At 39.2% G+C, this 19637-nt stretch overlaps 1 protein-coding gene across 2 annotated transcripts in view; it reads left to right on the plus strand.

The window, feature by feature from the left end:
• Positions 1–19637, plus strand: part of SI (sucrase-isomaltase) — a 146978-nt gene that overhangs the window by 65367 nt on the left and 61974 nt on the right. For both annotated transcript variants that reach the window (XM_075132141.1, XM_075132140.1), the window contains exons 29-37: positions 1465–1561; positions 1686–1798; positions 1900–2025; positions 3366–3494; positions 3621–3728; positions 5856–5918; positions 7637–7771; positions 10511–10595; positions 11682–11820. In XM_075132141.1, coding sequence (XP_074988242.1) covers positions 1465–1561; positions 1686–1798; positions 1900–2025; positions 3366–3494; positions 3621–3728; positions 5856–5918; positions 7637–7771; positions 10511–10595; positions 11682–11820 — 995 coding nt within the window. The remainder of the gene's footprint in view (positions 1–1464; positions 1562–1685; positions 1799–1899; positions 2026–3365; positions 3495–3620; positions 3729–5855; positions 5919–7636; positions 7772–10510; positions 10596–11681; positions 11821–19637) is intronic.

A 19637-nucleotide genomic window follows, 5' to 3' on the forward strand; every position in this document is an offset into this window, starting at 1 on the left:
GTCCACTGAATTCTGTCTGGGGGTGGTGGGCTCATTTTGGTTATGGCTTGTAAGACAGATCCACAGATGTGAATGAGCTTCGACCATACAGAAACTGAGGAGGGGGCAAACGTGGCATTACACTACATTTGTGTTCCCCTGGCTTGGCGGGGAAAGACAAAAGGTGTGACTAAATATGCAGGCAGGCCCAGCATTGAGATCCCATATAGCTCTGTCAGTCCTGATTTGCAGACTTCATATCTCAGTCGTAGGCCTTTGAGTTGAGAGACCAGTTTTAGTGCTCATCCAAAGGTCATTGAAGTCAATGTAAAAGTCCCGTTGGACACTAGATCAGGCCCAGGAAGTACTGTAGTTTATGATATGGAAAAATGTGTTTCAGGGAATAGCTTATGGCCATCTCTAATCCTTTCTTTTTAGTTATGATCAAAGACCCTGATTGGAACTCAAGTCTTGATGCAGACCTGAACAGTGGCAAATGCATCATATGCAATAGTACATATGGTGATGTGAGGTTTGCAACCCCTATAAAGTGAACAATGAAAGTGGTAGCATATTTTTCTCAGAGCTGTCCACAGAATGGATATTTTGGTTCCCTTGCAGTTCTGAAAAATCAGAAAAAAATTGTTTCAGGTAGAACTTAAATTTTTTTTAAAATTTCAGCGAGTCTAAAATTGTGGGTTTTTTTTTTTTTTTTTTACTTTGGGTCAAACTAAATGTTTCGTTGAGCTGAAACAAAACTTCAGTTTGCTGAAGATTTTCTTTTACATTTTTTAAAAATAAAGTGAAAGAAAGTTACGAAACAAAAGTGTTGTAGACTGAAAAATCAAAAGGTTTTGTTTCAAAATTTTGAAACACATATTTCAATTTTTTAAAATTAAAACAATTCAGTGAAACTGACATGAATCTGTGAAACTTTTTGGTTTGCTGAATCTGCATTTCCCTCCCCACCCATCAGCCAAAAATTATAATCTACCTTCAATTGCTCTGTAGCATTTCTTTCCTATATATGCTGCTTCTCCACAACTCCAGTCACCACAGTTATAGTCCCCTAATCATTACAGTTTCAGCTATAATGCCTTTCAAATAAGAGAGTCACCAATGTGGATACTGATTACAGAACAAAACTGCTTGAAAATAGGAGTGCTTTGTACTGGGAAAGGTGTTTCATGTTATCAATAGTTATTCAGGGATCTACAGTAGTCCAATTTTTTTTTTACTCGATTGCTCTCAAACATTGAGTACAAAAGTGTCAAACTGTTGAAAATAATCTTTCTGTAGGAAACTTAAATATTTACCTCAGTCTGTTTTAGAAGTGTGTGTAGGCAGAGGAAGAGATTCTCTGATAATTCTTTTGACCTTATTTGTCCAATCATATATTATGATCACTATAAATAAATGGAAAATATATGAATATTTTGGGTATTTCTATAGTAGAAAATTCAATTATTTTTATTTATTTTGCAGTACAAACTTAACTCTTATGGTGTCCATCCTTTTTACATGGGCTTAGAAAATGATGGAAATGCTCATGGAGTCCTCTTGCTTAACAGCAATGCAATGGGTAAAAAAAAAAAAAAAATCACAATTTTTTTTATTCCTGAAGTGTTTTCATATATTGTGTCCTTTTCCTTAAAGAGTGGATTATCTAAACATTCTCTTTTTGCTTTCACTTTCTGGGTTTTCAGATGTCACATTCCAGCCAACTCCTGCTCTGACATATCGCACTATCGGAGGAATTCTGGACTTTTACATGGTGTTGGGCCCAACGCCAGAGCTTGTTGTTCAGGAATACACTGCAGTAGGATTGATATGATGTCACAATTAATTACATTTTTTGGTCTTGATATCTTTTATCATCAGATTTCAATACTATATTTACCCCTATTTTGTTGTTGTTAGCTGATTGGACGACCGGTCATGCCACCGTACTGGGCTTTGGGATTCCAGTTATGCCGTTATGGATACAAAAATGACACAGAAGTCTCTGACCTGTACGAAGCAATGAAGGCAGCCCGGATACCTTATGTATGTTATTCCAATTAAATTAGAGTTCAAACAGTAGCATACACTTTTTCAGACCGTCCCCTGATGAAAAGGAGAATAAAAACAGCCACTGTAGAATAGAAACTAGTGTATGCACTAAACTGTAATTAAACTTCTTTGTTTACTCTGAGTGAAATAACAATAGTGCTCTTTTTTCTTTTTATTAGCTAGACCTTATTAGTTGGAACTATTTTGTACTATTGTATTTCATATTTTAAAATCTTATTAGCTTATATAAGGCATGGTTGCAATTAGGAAGCCGACATAATTCAAATGTCTGTATATTCCTGAAATATGGATACACATTGCACCCGCTTTGGGATCAGTCCTACGTTCCCTGTGCTCTTAAAAGTCTTATTGAGTTAGTGAGAGTAACGGAGGTGCAAGGAATACAGGACTGGGTTCATGGTGCAGACAACTGGGGCACTGGCTAGATTTAGCCTTTTGAAGGCAGGATCGTCTTGGGCTGGGGAGTGGTGCAGCTGGCGTCCCTGTTAGGAATTTTTGTTAACTCCCTTGGGCTCCACAGATTGAGACTTTGATGCCATTGTGGAAATTATTTTGTACCTCCCACACAGACATGGCTTATAACATTTTTAAAAAATGCTGTGAGACAAACAGCTTTGGTACATAACTTATACCCCAACTCCCTTGCATTTTCTCATATAATTATCATTTGCATTACAGTACCACGTGCAGGCCCCAGTCAGAAATGGGGCCTCTTGTTGTGCCTAGGTACAATGGTATAATGTTATAGAAACCAGTAGGAAGGATCAGGAGATGGAGGAGGGAAAATGCAAAATATATTCTGTGTTACATTTTTCTACTCTAAAGTATCATTGAAGGACCGTGGCTGGGCACCCACACAAAGGGATCTTCAAAAGGACTCACCATAATGATCCATCAAGCTGAAGGTGTTTCTTCACTTTATGATGCAGATCAATGCATGACATGGAAGCCTCTCAATATGTGACCCACTGATGTGCATGTCCATTTTCCTCACTATTTCATGGCATTGACACCTACCTACCCACTCACCCACAATAAAAATGGGAAATTATTCTTCTCTAGTGTATAGCAAATTTTTCTAATATATAGCAAACTTCAGAATGAGTTTAGCTGATAAAAGGTCTAATTTCATAGTGATCTTGATTTTTGGAGTGTGTAGGTATGTTCATGTGACATCCTTTGTTTTAAGATACTGCAGCTTCCAATTTTACTTACAGAAAAGCAGCAGCTCTCTTAATTTGACTGCATTGTTATAAATATATACTTAGCAAAAATGATTATCACTTTACATCCATTCTTTTTGTGCACTGCAGGACGTACAATACGCGGATATCGATTACATGGATCGGCAATTGGACTTTACCCTCAGCCCAAACTTCACTGGACTACCAGCTCTGGTTGACAGAATGAAAAAGGAAGGAATGAGATTCATCATTATCCTGGTCAGTGTTGAGATCTCCTTTTTTCCTTTGCCATAGATCACCAAGCTACATACTTCACCTAATACTCTTGATGTGTATTAAATTGTTCTCCATACAAATGTAAAATTGTATTCTCTTTAATTTTAGGATCCAGCCATTTCAGGCAACGAAACCAATTATCTAGCCTACACAAGAGGTGTCCAGGAAGATGTTTTTATTAAATGGCCCAATAGCAGTGAAATTGTGTGGGGAAAGGTACTGTTTTTAGATTACTTGATAAAACCAGAGATGTTATTTCCAAATATGAATCATATTAGCATGGTTAAGAGGTGATTTGATCATGGTTTACAAGTACCTACTGGGGAAGAGATTTCTGATAGTAAGCAGCTCTTTAATCATCTAGAAAAAAGCATAAAACGATGCAGTAATTGGAAGCTGAAGCTGGACAAATTCAGACTAGAAGTGAGATGCACATTTTCAACAGTGAGGGTAATTAACCAATGGAACAACTTACATGGGACATGGTGGATTCTCACTTGAAGTCCTGAATTTAAGACCGGCTATCTTTGTAAAAGAGATGCTATAGCAGACACAGAAGTTATGGTCTTGATGCAGAAATAATTGGGTGAGATTCTTCAGCCTGTGTTATGCACAAAGTCAGACTAGATGATCATAATGGTCCATTTTGGCCTTAAAACTCTATGAATCTGACCTTGGAAGTAACAAAGCAAAGAGAACAGTAAGCTATTCCATAAGTAGGTGAGAGATCTTATTTTCATTGGTTGCCAGAGTTTTCTTTTAATAAAAGTATTTCTTTTAAAACTAAATTCCAGTAGCAAATTAAATAGGAATTCTCCTACAATAGCCATTTGTATGTCTTGTGCATGTTCACCCCACAGCATAGCTGCAAAAGTAAAGTCCTCTTGGGAAAAGATCTACAAATATTAGCTAAGTTCACTGACTGGATTCTGCTGGTGGAAGCCAGCTGCAGGCTTCCAGCAGCAGTATGCCCATGTGTAGCAGAATTGCACTGGAACAAGGTGTCAGCACCTCCGAAGCAGTTGGAGGGCCCATGTAACCAGAAAGTGGATAGGACCATCCAGTGGGAGACTGGGGCCAGGACACCTGAGATGCTTTGATTCAATCAGTAGCGTTGGCGCTGCTATTTAAAGTTGCCCTCCTGTTAGGGAGGTCAGTGGCACTATTACTTGCCCTCTTACAGGGTTAATCATCATCTGGTACAGCTGCAGACAAGAAGCGTGCAAATGTCACACCCATGTATCTGTGACCCAAACTGATCCCTCCAGCTCTGTGGATAGAGAGCACAGCAGCAGATCTTTCTGGAGGGAAACATGCAAGATATAGGTAATCATGGGGGTCAGTATAGCTGGCTGCTGAAGGGGTAGGCCAAGCAAAGGAGGAAATGGCTGGGTGATGGACAGCGTTCTGTGGATATGTCCCACTCTAAAGCCACAGCAATTTCTTTCCTATTTATAGCTGACTGCCACAATATCAACGTAGGCACTTTTCACTTCCACACTGTGGGATTATCCTACTGACAGTAATTTTCCAGTGCCATTGGCTTATTGAGAAGCCCTTGATCCTGTCAGGGAACTGGAGAGGCAGAGTAGGAAAGCTGGGAAGCAGTATGGAACTATATTGTTTCACAACGATGGCCATGACCTCTGGTGATTTCCCTGGGATCTGCATGGATCTGGTGGGATCTGTGGGCCTAGGTGTGTTTTGGGGCTGAGTCTTTAGTTCTGAAGGGGAGCAAAGTACTTTCCTACATTCTCTGTGAGATTTCCTCTGTTGGAGACATCATGGCACTCAGTGTGCCTTGAATGCTGTTTTTTTTATGTATTACCACAATTAAGCCTATGCCATGCGCCATGCAGTGCCATTTATATATTAGAGAGCCTAAGGGCTCGTCTCTAATAAACAAAACAGAAATAGCTCCATGTTCTAAGGAAGTCCAAATCTTCAGTGGTGGAAACAGAGCACAGAACACAATTCCTGTTAATTATATACCGTACTATGTTTGAGCTTGGTTCAAATGAGGTTCATGTTTTTCTGATGACAAATGGTGCGTCATTTGCAGCAGAACAATGAAAAAGTGAATCTGGTTATCCATCAGCTTTAGGGATGGTCTGCATGGAAAGGGTCATGTGTGGTGGGACATGGTCTCCATGAAAGCAATTAGAGATGAAGGGAGGATCAGGAAATCTTGTAGAGTGTGATCAGGGTATTTCTTTTGAGCAACAGCTGCTTTGTTTTTTAGAATTCCATCATAGTGCCTAAAACATAGTGTCTGTCATAAATTTTGTATCAGCCTGTGTAACTTAGAAGGATTGTTTTTTAAAATATCCTTCCTCTCATTAGGTTTGGCCAGATTTTCCCAACGTAGTTGTTAATGAATCACTAGACTGGGATACTCAAGTGCAGGTAAGTGTATTGCATTCCTATAATGATGTATTTTGATTGCTTAATTACATCTATTGGCAAAAAGAGGGGGGTATCAAGTTATTCAAGGAAAGTAGCAAAGCAGTTATCAAATGTAATCTATTTTAACAGATAAGGTAGAGACATAGAAAATGGGTAGCCAAATCTGCTATAGCCTCTAAGAAAAAAACATAAGACCATCTGGAGCCTTTTACAAGCTCCCGAACATTTTAAAGTTAGCAATGCTTCTTGTTCTAATGAGAATCTTTGTCATGCATTGTAAAAGGGATTCGTGTTGTGTCACTTTATTTCTTTCACAGTAACAGCCGTGTTAGTCTGTATTCGCAAAAAGAAAAGGAGTACTTGTGGCACCTTAGAGACTAACCAATTTATTTGAGCATGAGCTTTCGTGAGCTACAGCTCACTTCATCGGATGCATCTGATGAAGTGAGCTGTAGCTCACGAAAGCTCATGCTCAAATAAATTGGTTAGTCTCTAAGGTGCCACAAGTACTCCTTTACTTTATTTCTTGTTTCTTTATACTTCATTGGAAAAAATAAGTGTTTGCCTTGCAAATCTTCATGCAGTTAATAAAATTCAGTGCCCTAATGTGATGTTTGTTTCATTTAAATATTTTATAAAGCTTATCCTACCCCATCATGTGCTTAAGGCTCGACCCTGCGACAACACCCTTAGTTGACTTCAGTAGGAGTTCAGGGCAAACTACTTCTTGTGGGATTTGAACCCAAGCAAAATTAAGATCTACACTCAATTAAGAGTAAAATGGTGAACTAGTCAAAATATTAAAATTAATATGATAAATGCATATAATTTCAAAGCTCAGACCAACTATTAGCTATGAAGTCTCCCATGTATGTGGCTAGATTATAATCCTCTGTTGTCCTCACATTCATTGAGAACATCATATTTTTCCCTATTCAAGAATAGTCTCACTGAGTTTAAGTTTTGCCTCTCTAGGCAAATTATCTTTCTGAGCCCTAAGTAACCAGTATGATCAGATACAAACTGATAAAAAGGTGTGTGTTATCTAGGGATTAGAGCAGAGGGTAAGAACCTGATTTTCATTTACATTAAGTCTAGTTATGCCATTCTATTTCAGGGGGTTTATACTACTGCCCATCACCATAATATCTGAGCCATTGGTGCTCATTTATGCTCTGGCAACGTAAAGGGGTTTAAAGTGAGTGTACATTTCTGATCTAAGGCCCCTTGTTACAGCTAGAGTATTGTAAAGAAGTCTTCATGTAAATGCAAATGTCAGAACTTTGAGGTTAGTTTCCGGGCTCTGCACTGATTTGGAGTGGTGTTCGTCACAATTCACTCTTGACTTTCTGTGTCTCAGCTTACACATTTGAAAATTCCAGAAGTGGTTAAACTGTACTATGGAATACTGATCCACATTTATTTTTAAAGAAAAACCTAAAATGCATATTGACATATAGGCTTTCTTATTTTTTTATGTTTCTATTATAACTCAAAAATAACCACACCATTTCTCCAAGTGTTACAACCCATATAAAAGTAAAATCTTTTAGTCCATCAGCATGATAAGCATCACAGAAAATGGTGTTTATAGTTAGAAGTGTTCAAACCATTACCTAGGAAATCAGAAACCATGCAAAATTTGCATGGTTGGAAATCCAGTAATTCCATCTCAATAATACGTATCTTTCTCTCTACGTTGTCTGTTACTTTTACAGCTATATAGAGCTTATGCAGCTTTCCCAGATTTTTTCCGCAACACCACAGCTCAGTGGTGGCAAAGAGAAATAAGAGAATACCACGCTAACCCAAATCAACCAGAGAAAAGTGTGAAGTTTGATGGCTTGTGGATTGTAAGTGTATATATTTTCTCTGTTTTATAGCTAGGTTTTTTGTTCATTTTTGTTGTTTACCTTTGGTTTTAATAATTATAGGAAAATCTTGCTGAAGTAAAAAAGTATTTTAAATTACTGAAACTGTTTTTTAGTGTGTCTATGGGTTGGTTCTAAATCTTGAAGAATGTGGAGATGTGCCCGACTCTCAAAGTTCAGAGCCAGTTCTGGATCAAAACTTCCCCGAAGTTTGGCCTGTTCAGATTCGGGGTTTAGGGTTTGTGCATTATAGAGATGGGGCCAAGCAGGATGTTTATATTGCAGGTCTACACTCCCTCCAATTTGGTAGGGCTCATGTCCAGGGTTTTAGTTTGGACCCATTGAAAAATAACATATTGTCTTGATATAACTGTAGCAGATTAGCTCTATAACCTTAGTGGCAGAGCCCAAATTACCATGGAAACCTGCATGTTAATCCCACCTGTAAATTCAGTGGGTTTGCTTACTTGCTGCTGTGTGTTAAGGACAGTGGGTTGGAGAGACTTCTTCAGTTTGTGATGGATCTGCACCTGCCTCTCCCAGCTCCATTACAATGTTCTCTCATGCCATGGTCTGGTGTGGTTGTTGCATGTGGCATATTGTGCTCTGATATGCAGTAGAATGATCACCCCATCATTGCAGTAGAATGATCACCTCACACAATTATGAAGGCTACACTCTCCCTCAGCATAAGAAATGAAAAATATGGAAGTTTATCTGACTGACTTTTCCCATACTACCTTGTGCTTCAAAGAATTCCTTTATAAATCCAATCATGCCTAACTCCTTTTTACTCCCATTCCTCTCAGAAAGTAAGCATGAAGAAGTTCAGTTGAATTTGTTAGGAATATGTTACTGATGGTCAAAAATTAGCTGTTTTGTTCATACAACATTATCTGCTGAAGAGCAAGTCCTAACTCTTTTATTATTGATATATTTAATTTCATTACTTAATTAACATTATCTTGATTCCCTCCCCCTCTACCCCACCCCCATGTTTAAAATATGCTTTTAGGATGATTTTTCTTGTAAACACTTGAAGTCTCCCGAACAGTTTGCTACGACTGCCATTTCTGCAGGACAACTGCAGAACTATGCTAGATGGAGTGTTTTGTTTGTTTCTAAAATGGAATAGACATGCAATAGCTATGGGAGATATCTAATGTTAATATATTGTTGTCTCAAAGAAGAGAAGTGCCTAGGCATCCAGTAAAATGTTTGGTATCTTTCAATAATGCCACCCGTGTTGTATTTATTTAACCAGTGGACAACATAATGTAGCAACCAAGGCCACACAAACTATTACACGTTTTGAAGGTCAGAGATGAATAATTTAAAATGAGATCTATGTAAATAATAATTTATCTATGTACAAAACCTCTAATACATAAGAGTTTGTTTAAAAATTAGTCCAGTACCTTCAATAATCACCATGGGCCACATCTCAAAGATCCCATCACAGAATTTGTTATTTCCCTGGAGACTTTCTATACCTGTATCTATGCTTTCATTCTAGGAAGCAGGATATTAAGGAAGTTTCCCAGCAGAGACTCAGTTAATTTATTCAGTTGGCCCTCTGAAAAAGAAAAAGAAACATTTAGGCTGGGATTTCTCAAAATACCTAAGGAAGGTAGGGGTCCAAATTTCAGTGGGATTTGGCCACCCAACTCCATTAGAGTCCTTTAAAAATCACAGCCTTAAACTCTAAGGGCTGAGTTCATCTTGGGCTCTATACCAGTTTCTGCTGGCATAAACCCTTCAGCAAGATCCTGACAGTCTGTCACTGGGGAACTGCCACAAAAGAATGTGGCTGTAATCTCTGCTCTGCCAGAGTCATGCAGAAGGCGGAACACATACCAAAAAGTAGGCATTACTTGATAAGAAGAGAGGTGTCTGTGTTCAGAGGATGCATTGATCCACTGCATTAGATCATCAACCTCTGCAGGCAGCACTCCTGTGTAGTCCCAGTGACAAACTATAGCACCAGCTGGAAAGCACATAAATGCATATTTAAATTTAAGCCCTTTCTCACAATATCTGAGTGGTTAAGGCACTCAACTGGGATGTGGCAGATCACCTCTGTGTCTGATGTGGAACAGGGATTTGAACCCTCATCTCCCATTTCTCAGGAGAGGTGCCCTAACCACTGCGCTGTGGGTTAGGTTTGCTCAAGCTTTCCTGTTGAAACTGTTCCACAGTATATAAATAATAAAATAGGCATTGGGCCAGAGAGAGAGTCATTCTCATTCTATAGACAGGCCATTGGTTAGATCACTGATCTAGAATCTGGGAAATCCCCGTTCAAAATCCCTGTTCCAGTGACTAAGAAGGAGCTTCCCAAAGGTCTCTGTGAATTCAGAGGATCTGCCATGGAGGAAACTATTCTGTCAGTATCTTGGTAGCTCGGTTTGTCAGTAGATCCATTGTAACCTTGCATGTTCAGGGGGTTATAAATTGAGCATAAACAAACTGTTGCATATTAGATCTCAGTTGGGTGCATTGTTTTTCCTTTCCTTTTCTTTTTTTACAAATATAAATTTTGATCACTATCATGTCAAGAAAAGGTAAATTGGCTGAAACACTAATGTTAAAAAATGCAACTGTAAATGCTCTTGAAGGAGTTTTATTATGCATCTCTTTGCAAAATAGCATTTAATATGTCACATAATTGAAACAAACAAAATTCATTTTAAAATGTTCATTTTTTCTTAACGTTTTTAGGACATGAATGAGCCAGCAAGCTTTGTTCATGGAGCAGTTGAAGGCTGTAGAAACCAAGAGCTAAACAATCCTCCCTATATGCCCAGTAAGTATAGTAACTATCTTGTACTTCCGTAAGTGACTCTATTTATTGCATCATTCACTGAGACTTCATCTGGGGCCAAAATTGTCAAACTCTGATGCCTTATTTAGTAGCTAAATAAAAGGGGCTTGATTTTTTTCAGAGATTCTGTGCATACACAACTCCTGATTGCAGTGAGGAGATGTGCTTGCTCAGGATTTCTGAAAATAAACCCACTTTTAGTTAGGTGCCTACATAACATAGATTTAGAGGCCTAAGTGTCGGCATGTTTGGAAAAAATGTCTCCAAGCATTTTGATCAAACTGTCTGTAGATTACTTTGTTTTTCACATGAACAATGCAGTTCAGTTTCAAGTATTTAGAGAATATTTTCCCTACCTCCTACCTTTAGCAAAAGACTTGATTTAAACAATTCAATTTAAAAATCACAGAGCGTGGCTTGGGGAAAACACAGAATTCATAATAAAATAAATTTTTTCTTCATTCCACAGTTTAGAGACTTCAGGGTCATAGCTTGTACACTATTGGCTCAGTTTGTGCTAGAGCCATTGTAAAATATGGGACTTTAGCAGAGAATACCTTAACAAGTAATTATCCAGGAGGATATTTTCAAAGGCACAAAAAGGTCCCTTTGAAAGTTCTTTGTGCTGTTGAAAATTTTCCTCCTAATGTTCTACTCATGTAAGACTACTATCATGTTTACTTCTTCCTTCACTGCTTCCGTACACAGTGTCTCAATATTAATTTTTGTAGTTGTCCCTAGCTTAATACTTACAGATATTTTCCCATTATTCAGGTTATATGGATGATGTGGAGAGATGCTTCTAAAGATCTGCAGCATCCTCTGAGTTAAGAGATCCTGTTCATAAAGGCTGAGAACATGAGATTATTATAGTAATTTTGTAGCTCCAAATTAGTATACAGGATTATTGGGAACAGCTAGTATTCAAAATCTAAATTGTCAGAAAATTTAGAATGGTATTCTTACAGAAAACAAAGCAAAACAAAACCACAATGCACAGGCAGTTAAATATGGTAAACAATTTGGTATGATTTAATGATACAGATATTTAAACTTCCTTCTCATTAGGGTTGGAATCACAGTCACGTGGGTTGAATCACAAAACCTTATGCATGGAAAGCGAGCAGTTCCTGCCAGATGGAACCCCTGTTAGACACTATGATGTGCATAATCTCTATGGATGGTCACATACAAAACCTACCTATGAGTAAGTTGTTTTATTCCCCTCTCCTCTTGAGAAGCTACTCTTTTTGTTGTTCCACAATAATCCAGGCACCTCTTTACTGACAGTAATAGTTGGAAACAGTTAGCAACTGGAAATTTTTAAAAATACAACAAAGTATAAACACCGTCTCTGTAAAGTTTACAAACTTATTGGCCAAGTTTTCAAGGGCATACGCTCAATCCGATAGCTTTTCTCTGCCTGTCTGTCTTATATGTACTCAATAACTTTTGAAAGCCACATCCAATCAATTCCAAAATTTCAAGGAACATTCTAGGCATCAGTGAGAAATACCTATCAATTCTGGGGAAATTGAAAAACCAAAAGAGTGAAAATGCAGGGCACATGGAGCCCCTTTCCTCTGTTTATCAGAGCCACAGCTTTAAGCACCTCTGCAAGAGTCTGTAGACCAAAGAATGGGTTGATGACACCTATTAATGCCTTCCAGCATAGCAATACCCCTATCTCATCTCTGTCTATCCTCCCAGTAGAGATTAACATGTTGACACTCTGAAAGAGTTATCTCCCAGACAGAATGAAGACAAATAATTGTGTGAGGGGAAGGGGTTTTGTGGGGGGTGAAGTGCAGGTGTGTACACATGGCCTGGAGGGGGAGAATAGGAGGCCCTGGTGTCCGTGTGGAGGGAAAACAGGAGGAAGGAGGGAATGGTGAGTTCATACAGAGCCCATGCCATGTGGCAGGGGATAATGGGAGAATAGGGGCATACAGAGCCCTGGACATGGGGTAGTGAGCAACCCTGGTGTGGGGAGAAAGGGAGAATTGGGGCACATGCAGAGCTGCAGGCTCTGGGGTACTCTGGTGGAGAGGGGTAGTGAGGGAACACAGAGCCCCTGCCGGAGAGGGAGGGAATGGGGGACTCAGAGCCCCAGGCATGAGGGAGGGAGCAGAGGGAGTTGCAGGGACTCTCTTCAATAGAGAGAGATGCGAGGAAGGTACATAGGGAGCTTGTGGAATATGAATGGAAGCAAGGAGCCCCTAATGGAGGGAAGCAAGGAGCCCCTAATGTGTGCAATGAGCTCAGCCTACAGACTCTATGAAGCGTGTGACCCTCTGTTATTTTTTTACTTTGACTTAGGCAAAGTATGCTTCAAATTAATGTTTTGTGTCCAGCTATTTATATCTCTGACCCACCTTATTATATTTAATTGATACTCTCTCTTTTTTGTCTGCTCTTTGTTCCTGATTTGAAAGATGAATTGTTTCAAATATATAAGGAGCATGATTGATTGGTGATGTTGAGTTTAGCGGTAACCTGGAGACTTTTCTGGCTTTAGTTGTGTCACCAGCATAATATATTATGAGCTCAGTCTTCACAGCCACAGCAATGTTCTGACTTACTCTGGCTGGAAGAGTTTCCTAGACACCGTGCTTCAGCCCTCTCTTTAACATAGCTGCCATTTTCAGTTGCCACACTGAAATGCTCTCTTCCCACCCCAACCCTGCCATGACCATAACTTGCATGTTTTCTTTTGTGTCCAGGATGGACTGTCCCACAGAAGGGGCTGGCATAAAGCGACTATGGCAGCTTTGCCAGGAGAAACTTCAGTTGTGCAAAGCAACTGTAAATTTGACGCAGCCGGTGCCTCTTTATAAGGGCATCCTCAGTGTGGCAACCTTGGCAAAGGTAAACAGGGTGCCCATAAGCCTGGCTATCCTCTGCTGCTGTAACAGTCTTTTGGGGGCTGTTGACAGCCAGTGTAAGTTAGATCATTCCTGTTTTAATATTAAAGTTTGGACCAGCATAGTGTTTGAAGGGGTGTAGGATCAGGGTATTGTAAATATGAGTTAAAGCCACGTTTGCATTCCTTACTCCCACACTGGGCTGACTTTCGTATCCATGGGTATATTAGCAGTTGAAGGTAGCTCTATAAGGGAAGAGTGGGGGGAAATACCTAACAAATCACTGCTTGTATTCTGCATCCATTTTCAAGTCAACCCCATGCATGTGCTGAAGATGAAGAATTCACATTCATATGGCTGATTCTCTCACCACAAAAAGAAACACAGTCTAACGTGTAATGAAGCATGCTTTGTTTTGTATTTCTCTCTTTTTCCTCTTCATAGTTTCCTTTATAGTTTTTCTCATATCTTTCTGTTTCACACATCACACTTCTGAACCTTCTTGCTTGGCAGTATGTTTTTCATCTAACATGAGGTTTACGCAAAGGGCAGACCGAAAGGATCCAGAAACAGCTTGTAAGAGCACAGTTAATTGGAGTTAGAAGCTGGAAAATGTAACACATTTTTCATGCAAGTACCATACATGTTAAGGACAAATGGACTAGGTTTATGTTCTTGTCTCATGACAGTGTTTGCCTAGTGCTAATAGATGAGAAAAGAGGGAAAAGCTGTAGGCTTTCAAGAAGCTGGGATCTCTTTCCTATGAGCAGAATTTCAAGTGACACTGTTGTTGCTGACTTGCACTGTCTACTGGAAGAAACTAGTGTTCAGCCAAAGCAGGTATTGTAATAGAAAACCAAAACAAGCCTCTTTCAGAACCTTATCTGAAACCTGATCACCTGTGCTTTAAACAAAATATAGTCCTTTCCTGCATACTGTACTTTTCTATTGCTGAGTGTTACATCAATGGGAAACAGTCTTACAAGTGTGTGTGTGTGTAGGTACTGAGTGAAAGCTGTTTATTCCTGGAAAACGTACCTGAGATATTAGGTGTACAGTAAAGTAGCTTTGTATTTCAATATGCATAATGCATAACAGGAAGTTGAAAACAAAAGATAGATAATAATAATTAATAAAAATAGGTACGTACACAAGGTTTACAGTGTCTACACTCTGGTCTATACTAAAAAAATTACCTGTATTCCCAAACCACATCCAGATCACTCGAGTCAGTGACCAACAACTTTAGGTCTCTTTTTTTCTCCTGGCCATTTGACAGGTTGACTTCTTTCCTACAGCTTTTTTAAAAAGCATCCAGTCATACCATTTCCTTGGACAAACCTCTCTATTGCCTTTGTGTTCTCTTTCTAATTCTGTCCAGTCCATGACAGACCTTCTCTGAAATAACTGGAGGTCTTCCAGCAGAAACCTAGGCCTACTCAAAAATCTCTCTGGGAGATAGAAAATCCATATCTCCCTATCTTAGCCAGCCTCTCACAGCAAGGTTGATGACTCACCAGACCTCTCCACCTCTCCATAGCAAGGTGGGAATGGTGCTATTCTTTCTTTTCTCTGCAGTGACCATACCTGAGACACTCTGTCTCACTGAAAAAGTTTTCTCTCCTGTCAGGTGACCTCTGAAAGGTCATCAGGGAGAGTACTGAAAGAAGTGGTACTTTCTCTATCTGAGGGAAAGGATGGCAACCAGAGCACTGTCTCTGCTCTTAGCTATGGAGGGAACCAGCTGCACCCCTAGCTTCCTCCCTCTTATCCACTCACTTCTGAAACTCCTAGGACTCTCCTTCCTTTCCACCAACTCTACAACCTCCTTACCTCCTGATAGACACCTCTCATCTGTAAAATGGGGACAACAGCACTTCTTTACCTCACAGGTATGTTGTGAGAATAAATATATTGAAGATTATGAGGCATTCAGCTACTACCATGATGAAGGTCATATGAATACCTATATAGATGGATGGTACTCTGCCACCCACTCACAGAGGTCCATAGATACCCTTCCCTGCAACAGAGGGTTTTTTTAGCGGAAAAGGAGAATCAGTCCCCCATATTGCTATGCTAGGCTACAGAGGCTTCAGGCATGCAATGATATGGTTACTTGAGAACCTCAGCATTCATTTAAAAACAAATAAATAAGTTTATAGCACTTATGGTTGCAGAGAACATATGAAACCATTAAGACTAAAAAAAGGCAAAAGATCAAATTTATTATTTTTTGTAGATATTGGGATTTAAAAATAATTATTACGTCTTTACAAAATATTGTTTTTAAGTCTAGCTTTAGTCTAGCCTTGACAGAACAGCTAAGCGGAAGATGGTAGCAAGATTTTCTCTGTGTGTGTGTTCTAGCTCTAACTACTCACTCTCTTTCTCACTCTCTCTCTCTCACGGCCAGCACAGTTTCTCCAACCAGGGATTGTGTGTCACTAGTAATACCTAGAAGAATGTCCAGCTCTTGCCTAGCCAGCTTGAAGGAGCTGGAGGAGTAGAGAACAATAAGGAGAAGGGGGCGACAAGATGGCTGCCACAGGGCCTTGTGTAACTCATAGCCAGTGGGTATGTCTACACTGCAACATTCCCTTCCCCAATCCCGTGGGAGTGAGTCACAAAGCCTGGGTTCCAGCCCAAATAGGAATGTCTACACTTGCTATTTTCAGCCCCATAGTGTGAGCCCAAGTCAATCAACCCAGACTCTGAGACTCTCTGCTGTGGGTTTTTTTCTGCAGTGTGGACATACCTGGTGTATGTGGTGATCTCCTCTGTACCTAATCTGCAGAGGCTATGGGTCTGTTAGAACCTTCTGCTAGTGAGTTTGGCTCTTTGTCTAAAGTTGTAGAGACTTCTGATTTTTATTTCAGGAGATCCCTGATTCAGTCTCTGACATTGACCAAGAAGGCAGCTGTCATATTTGCTAAGAGGGAATTAAAGAGGTCAGGAGCTATAGGAGGAAATAGCTGGGGACCCAAAGGAAACAAACTGAGGAGGGGGCAGTGGCAGAATGGGAGACTCTATGTGGCAGGAGCCTGTGATCCTTTTGGAGAGGTTTGCAGATTACTTTCTTTTTCAATTTGTGTCAGTCCTTCCACACTTCGGTAAGTTGTATTCACAGAAACAAGCAAATCCCTCTCACTGAAATGTGAGGCTGTTATGAGTGTATGTACTTTTAGTGTGCCAGTATTTTACTAATAGCTGAGATATATCAATATTGTCTCTAGCACAAGTGAAGATGGGAACTGAACTCATTTGGACTGACAAAAGTGAGGCCTTATAGTAAAAAGTTTGAGAACCACTGATACAGTCTACTTGTTGGACTCTTGATTGCTTTTATTCACTCCTATTTTATTGCTCAGTTACTATGATGATTGCACCAGACAGATAATCCTTTTCTTTTGCTTGCACCAACCACTTAATTCGAGACAGCGTGCCCATGAGTGTGTCTTACCGAAGAGGATTCTGCTCTGATAACTGGAATCTGAAGCAGCAAAATTGTTTTGTGTCCTTCGGAATTTTTTTCAATTGCTGAATTTAATTCTTCAAAAGAAACTCAGTGTCTTGGTTTGAGTCCAGCCGTTTCACAATCACCCTCTCAGAGCAGATGCGATTTTCAAGTCACGTTTAAAAAAAAGAGTTTATCCAAGTCTGATATTACAGAAGATTATTTTCTCATTTGCCTGGCAGAAATTAGTTGTACACAGATTCTAATGACTTCATCCATATAATTTTTATATTGTGCAACCTTAATTGCTGCCTGGCTTTATCAGAGAAGATGGTCATGTTGCTATTCCTAATATAGTTTAATTTTAGATGCCATCAAAGGTTTTCTTGTCCCAACACATTCAGACTCAACATGCTGCATTTTCAACTGAGATACCTATTATGAGACAGCTACCAAGGCCATCTTGAGACAGTGCTCTGCATTGTAAACAAGATCAGTCAATCATGAAAGTGCTCACTCTGCTGCTCATTTACAAGACGGGACTATCCTCAGCATTTTGATCAACTGTTAAGAGAAGTAATTACCCAACAATAACCTAAGTAATTAAAGTAATTAAAATATGAAATAGCCTTTTTCTTCCAGGTATAGCTGTGATGGACTGCTTAATTATAGCACTGATATTGTTTTGGTCTTATGGTATATATCAAGCTACGGTATGTGAATTTGTCATTTTAAATGCAGGGCACTGTGTATACATTCTTGAATTAACATCCTTCACAAAAAATAAGAAATAATATTAAACAGGGAAATTAGTGAACTTTTTATGTAAATGATATGCATAAGCCTTTCTCATTAACAATTTATTTTCTCAGTTCCAAGACGAGAAATTCCTTATTATTATATGTTAATTTATTATATGTTAATTCCTTACTGAGTAATATCCTATCCTATTTTAGATAATGTCTGATCTAATGATAATATATCTAGGTTGTTTCATTTCCAATTCAATGAGCAAGCAAAGAACAGCATTTTTCTATGGGCCTTAATGACCTTAAAGCCCTTGGTAACTTTGATATTACCATAAAGAAAGAAAATATCAAGGCCACTTGAATTTTTGACTGAGTGGATGTTATATTTGGAAGTATGCCAGTGCATCACTGTCAATCAAGGCACTCACAGAATTGCTGACAGGACAGTAAGGAATTTCTGATTCTTATACTGTCAGTCAAACCAAAGTACAATTTGGAAATTGTCTGTAGACCAGTGGTTCCCAAACTTGTTCCTCGGCCCACGCCGCTTCCAGCAGCTCCCATTGGCCTGGAGCAACGAACCGCAGCCACTGGGAACTGTGATCGGCTGAACCTGTGGACACGGCAGGTAAACAAACCGGCCCGGCCCGCCAGGGGCTTTCCCTGCACAAGCGGCGGAACAAGTTTGGGAACCACTGCTGTACACGATAACTTAACACTGATGGGAATATTATCATTGCTTCTGAGTATTAAGGATAAAATTAAATGTAGTGATTTTTTTTCTGTTTTTAAAAGGTTTACCTGAACAGCAGAAATGACAAAGATAAATGATAGTTCATTCAAACACTTCTTATACTTGAAAATATGGTCAAAACATCTATTTAAAAATCTTAAATGTTCCAAATTTATTTTCTATGCCAGCATTAAGAAGTGCCATAGTAGTACACATGGGATCAATCAGAGTCAAGAAATAATGATGCAAAGTACAATTTTCTTATCAGGAGGTTCAATATTGCTTACATATATGAACCTAATGAATGATGTTTTCTGGCCATCATTCTGGAATGGCTTCAAGTTAGACTATATCATACAGCACCTGCACAATCCAGGGGCAAAATTCTGACATTTTCTCAGGGAAAAGAATGGGACAGGGGACTGGAGCTATTTCCTGAGCATTTTGCCAGAACAGATCAGACACAGGCAGGAGGACTCAGGGAGAGGATGCTTACTGCTGTTTCAGAAATTGAGAGCATTTCCTCCCCAAGGACCATCTACTTGACCCCACAAGGTGCACAGATGGATCAGGGCCCTGGCTAGCTTGACCCTTAGATAGCCGAGTTGTCTCTACTCTACCCCTAATGCTAAGGAAATGCTAGCTGCAGCATTCTTACTTGGTCTTGCGTGATACAAGATGGAAAGGTAAAGCAGAGATGATCTTGGTGCCTTTCATACTCCATATGGCAGCATCAAAATGTATTGCCCTCTGTATTGTGAAAAGGATTAGCCAAAATGTGTATTGCCCTCCGTATTGTGGAAAAAAAGTAGTCTTGCACCTCAAGAAGTTTATAGTCTCTATTCACAAAACTGGGGAAAGAAGATTAAACAGAATACTCTGTAAGAAACTTCAGGATTACAAAAGCATTTCAGCAGAATGAACCTCTAAAACATATAGGCAATCAGTAATTATTTACGCTAGCGTACTGCCTGGCGTTACTTTTTCAATAATACTTTCCTAAAATGTAAGTACAAAAGTACTGACAATCACAACCTCCCCTGTCTTAAAGATACTGTCTTAAAAATGAGTTCTTTTTATTTGTCTTCTGGTTTTTAAACCTTTGTGGTTTCACTCGGGTCACATTTTTTAAAGCTTTTCTCTGCAACCACAAGGGCTAAAAATGTACTTTTTTTTTTTTTTTTAACAAAAGCAGAGATTGTCACATAAGCATTTGTTTGT

This window comes from Caretta caretta, chromosome 9 (assembly GCF_965140235.1).
Source record: "Caretta caretta isolate rCarCar2 chromosome 9, rCarCar1.hap1, whole genome shotgun sequence".
Taxonomy (NCBI): Eukaryota; Metazoa; Chordata; order Testudines; family Cheloniidae; genus Caretta; species Caretta caretta.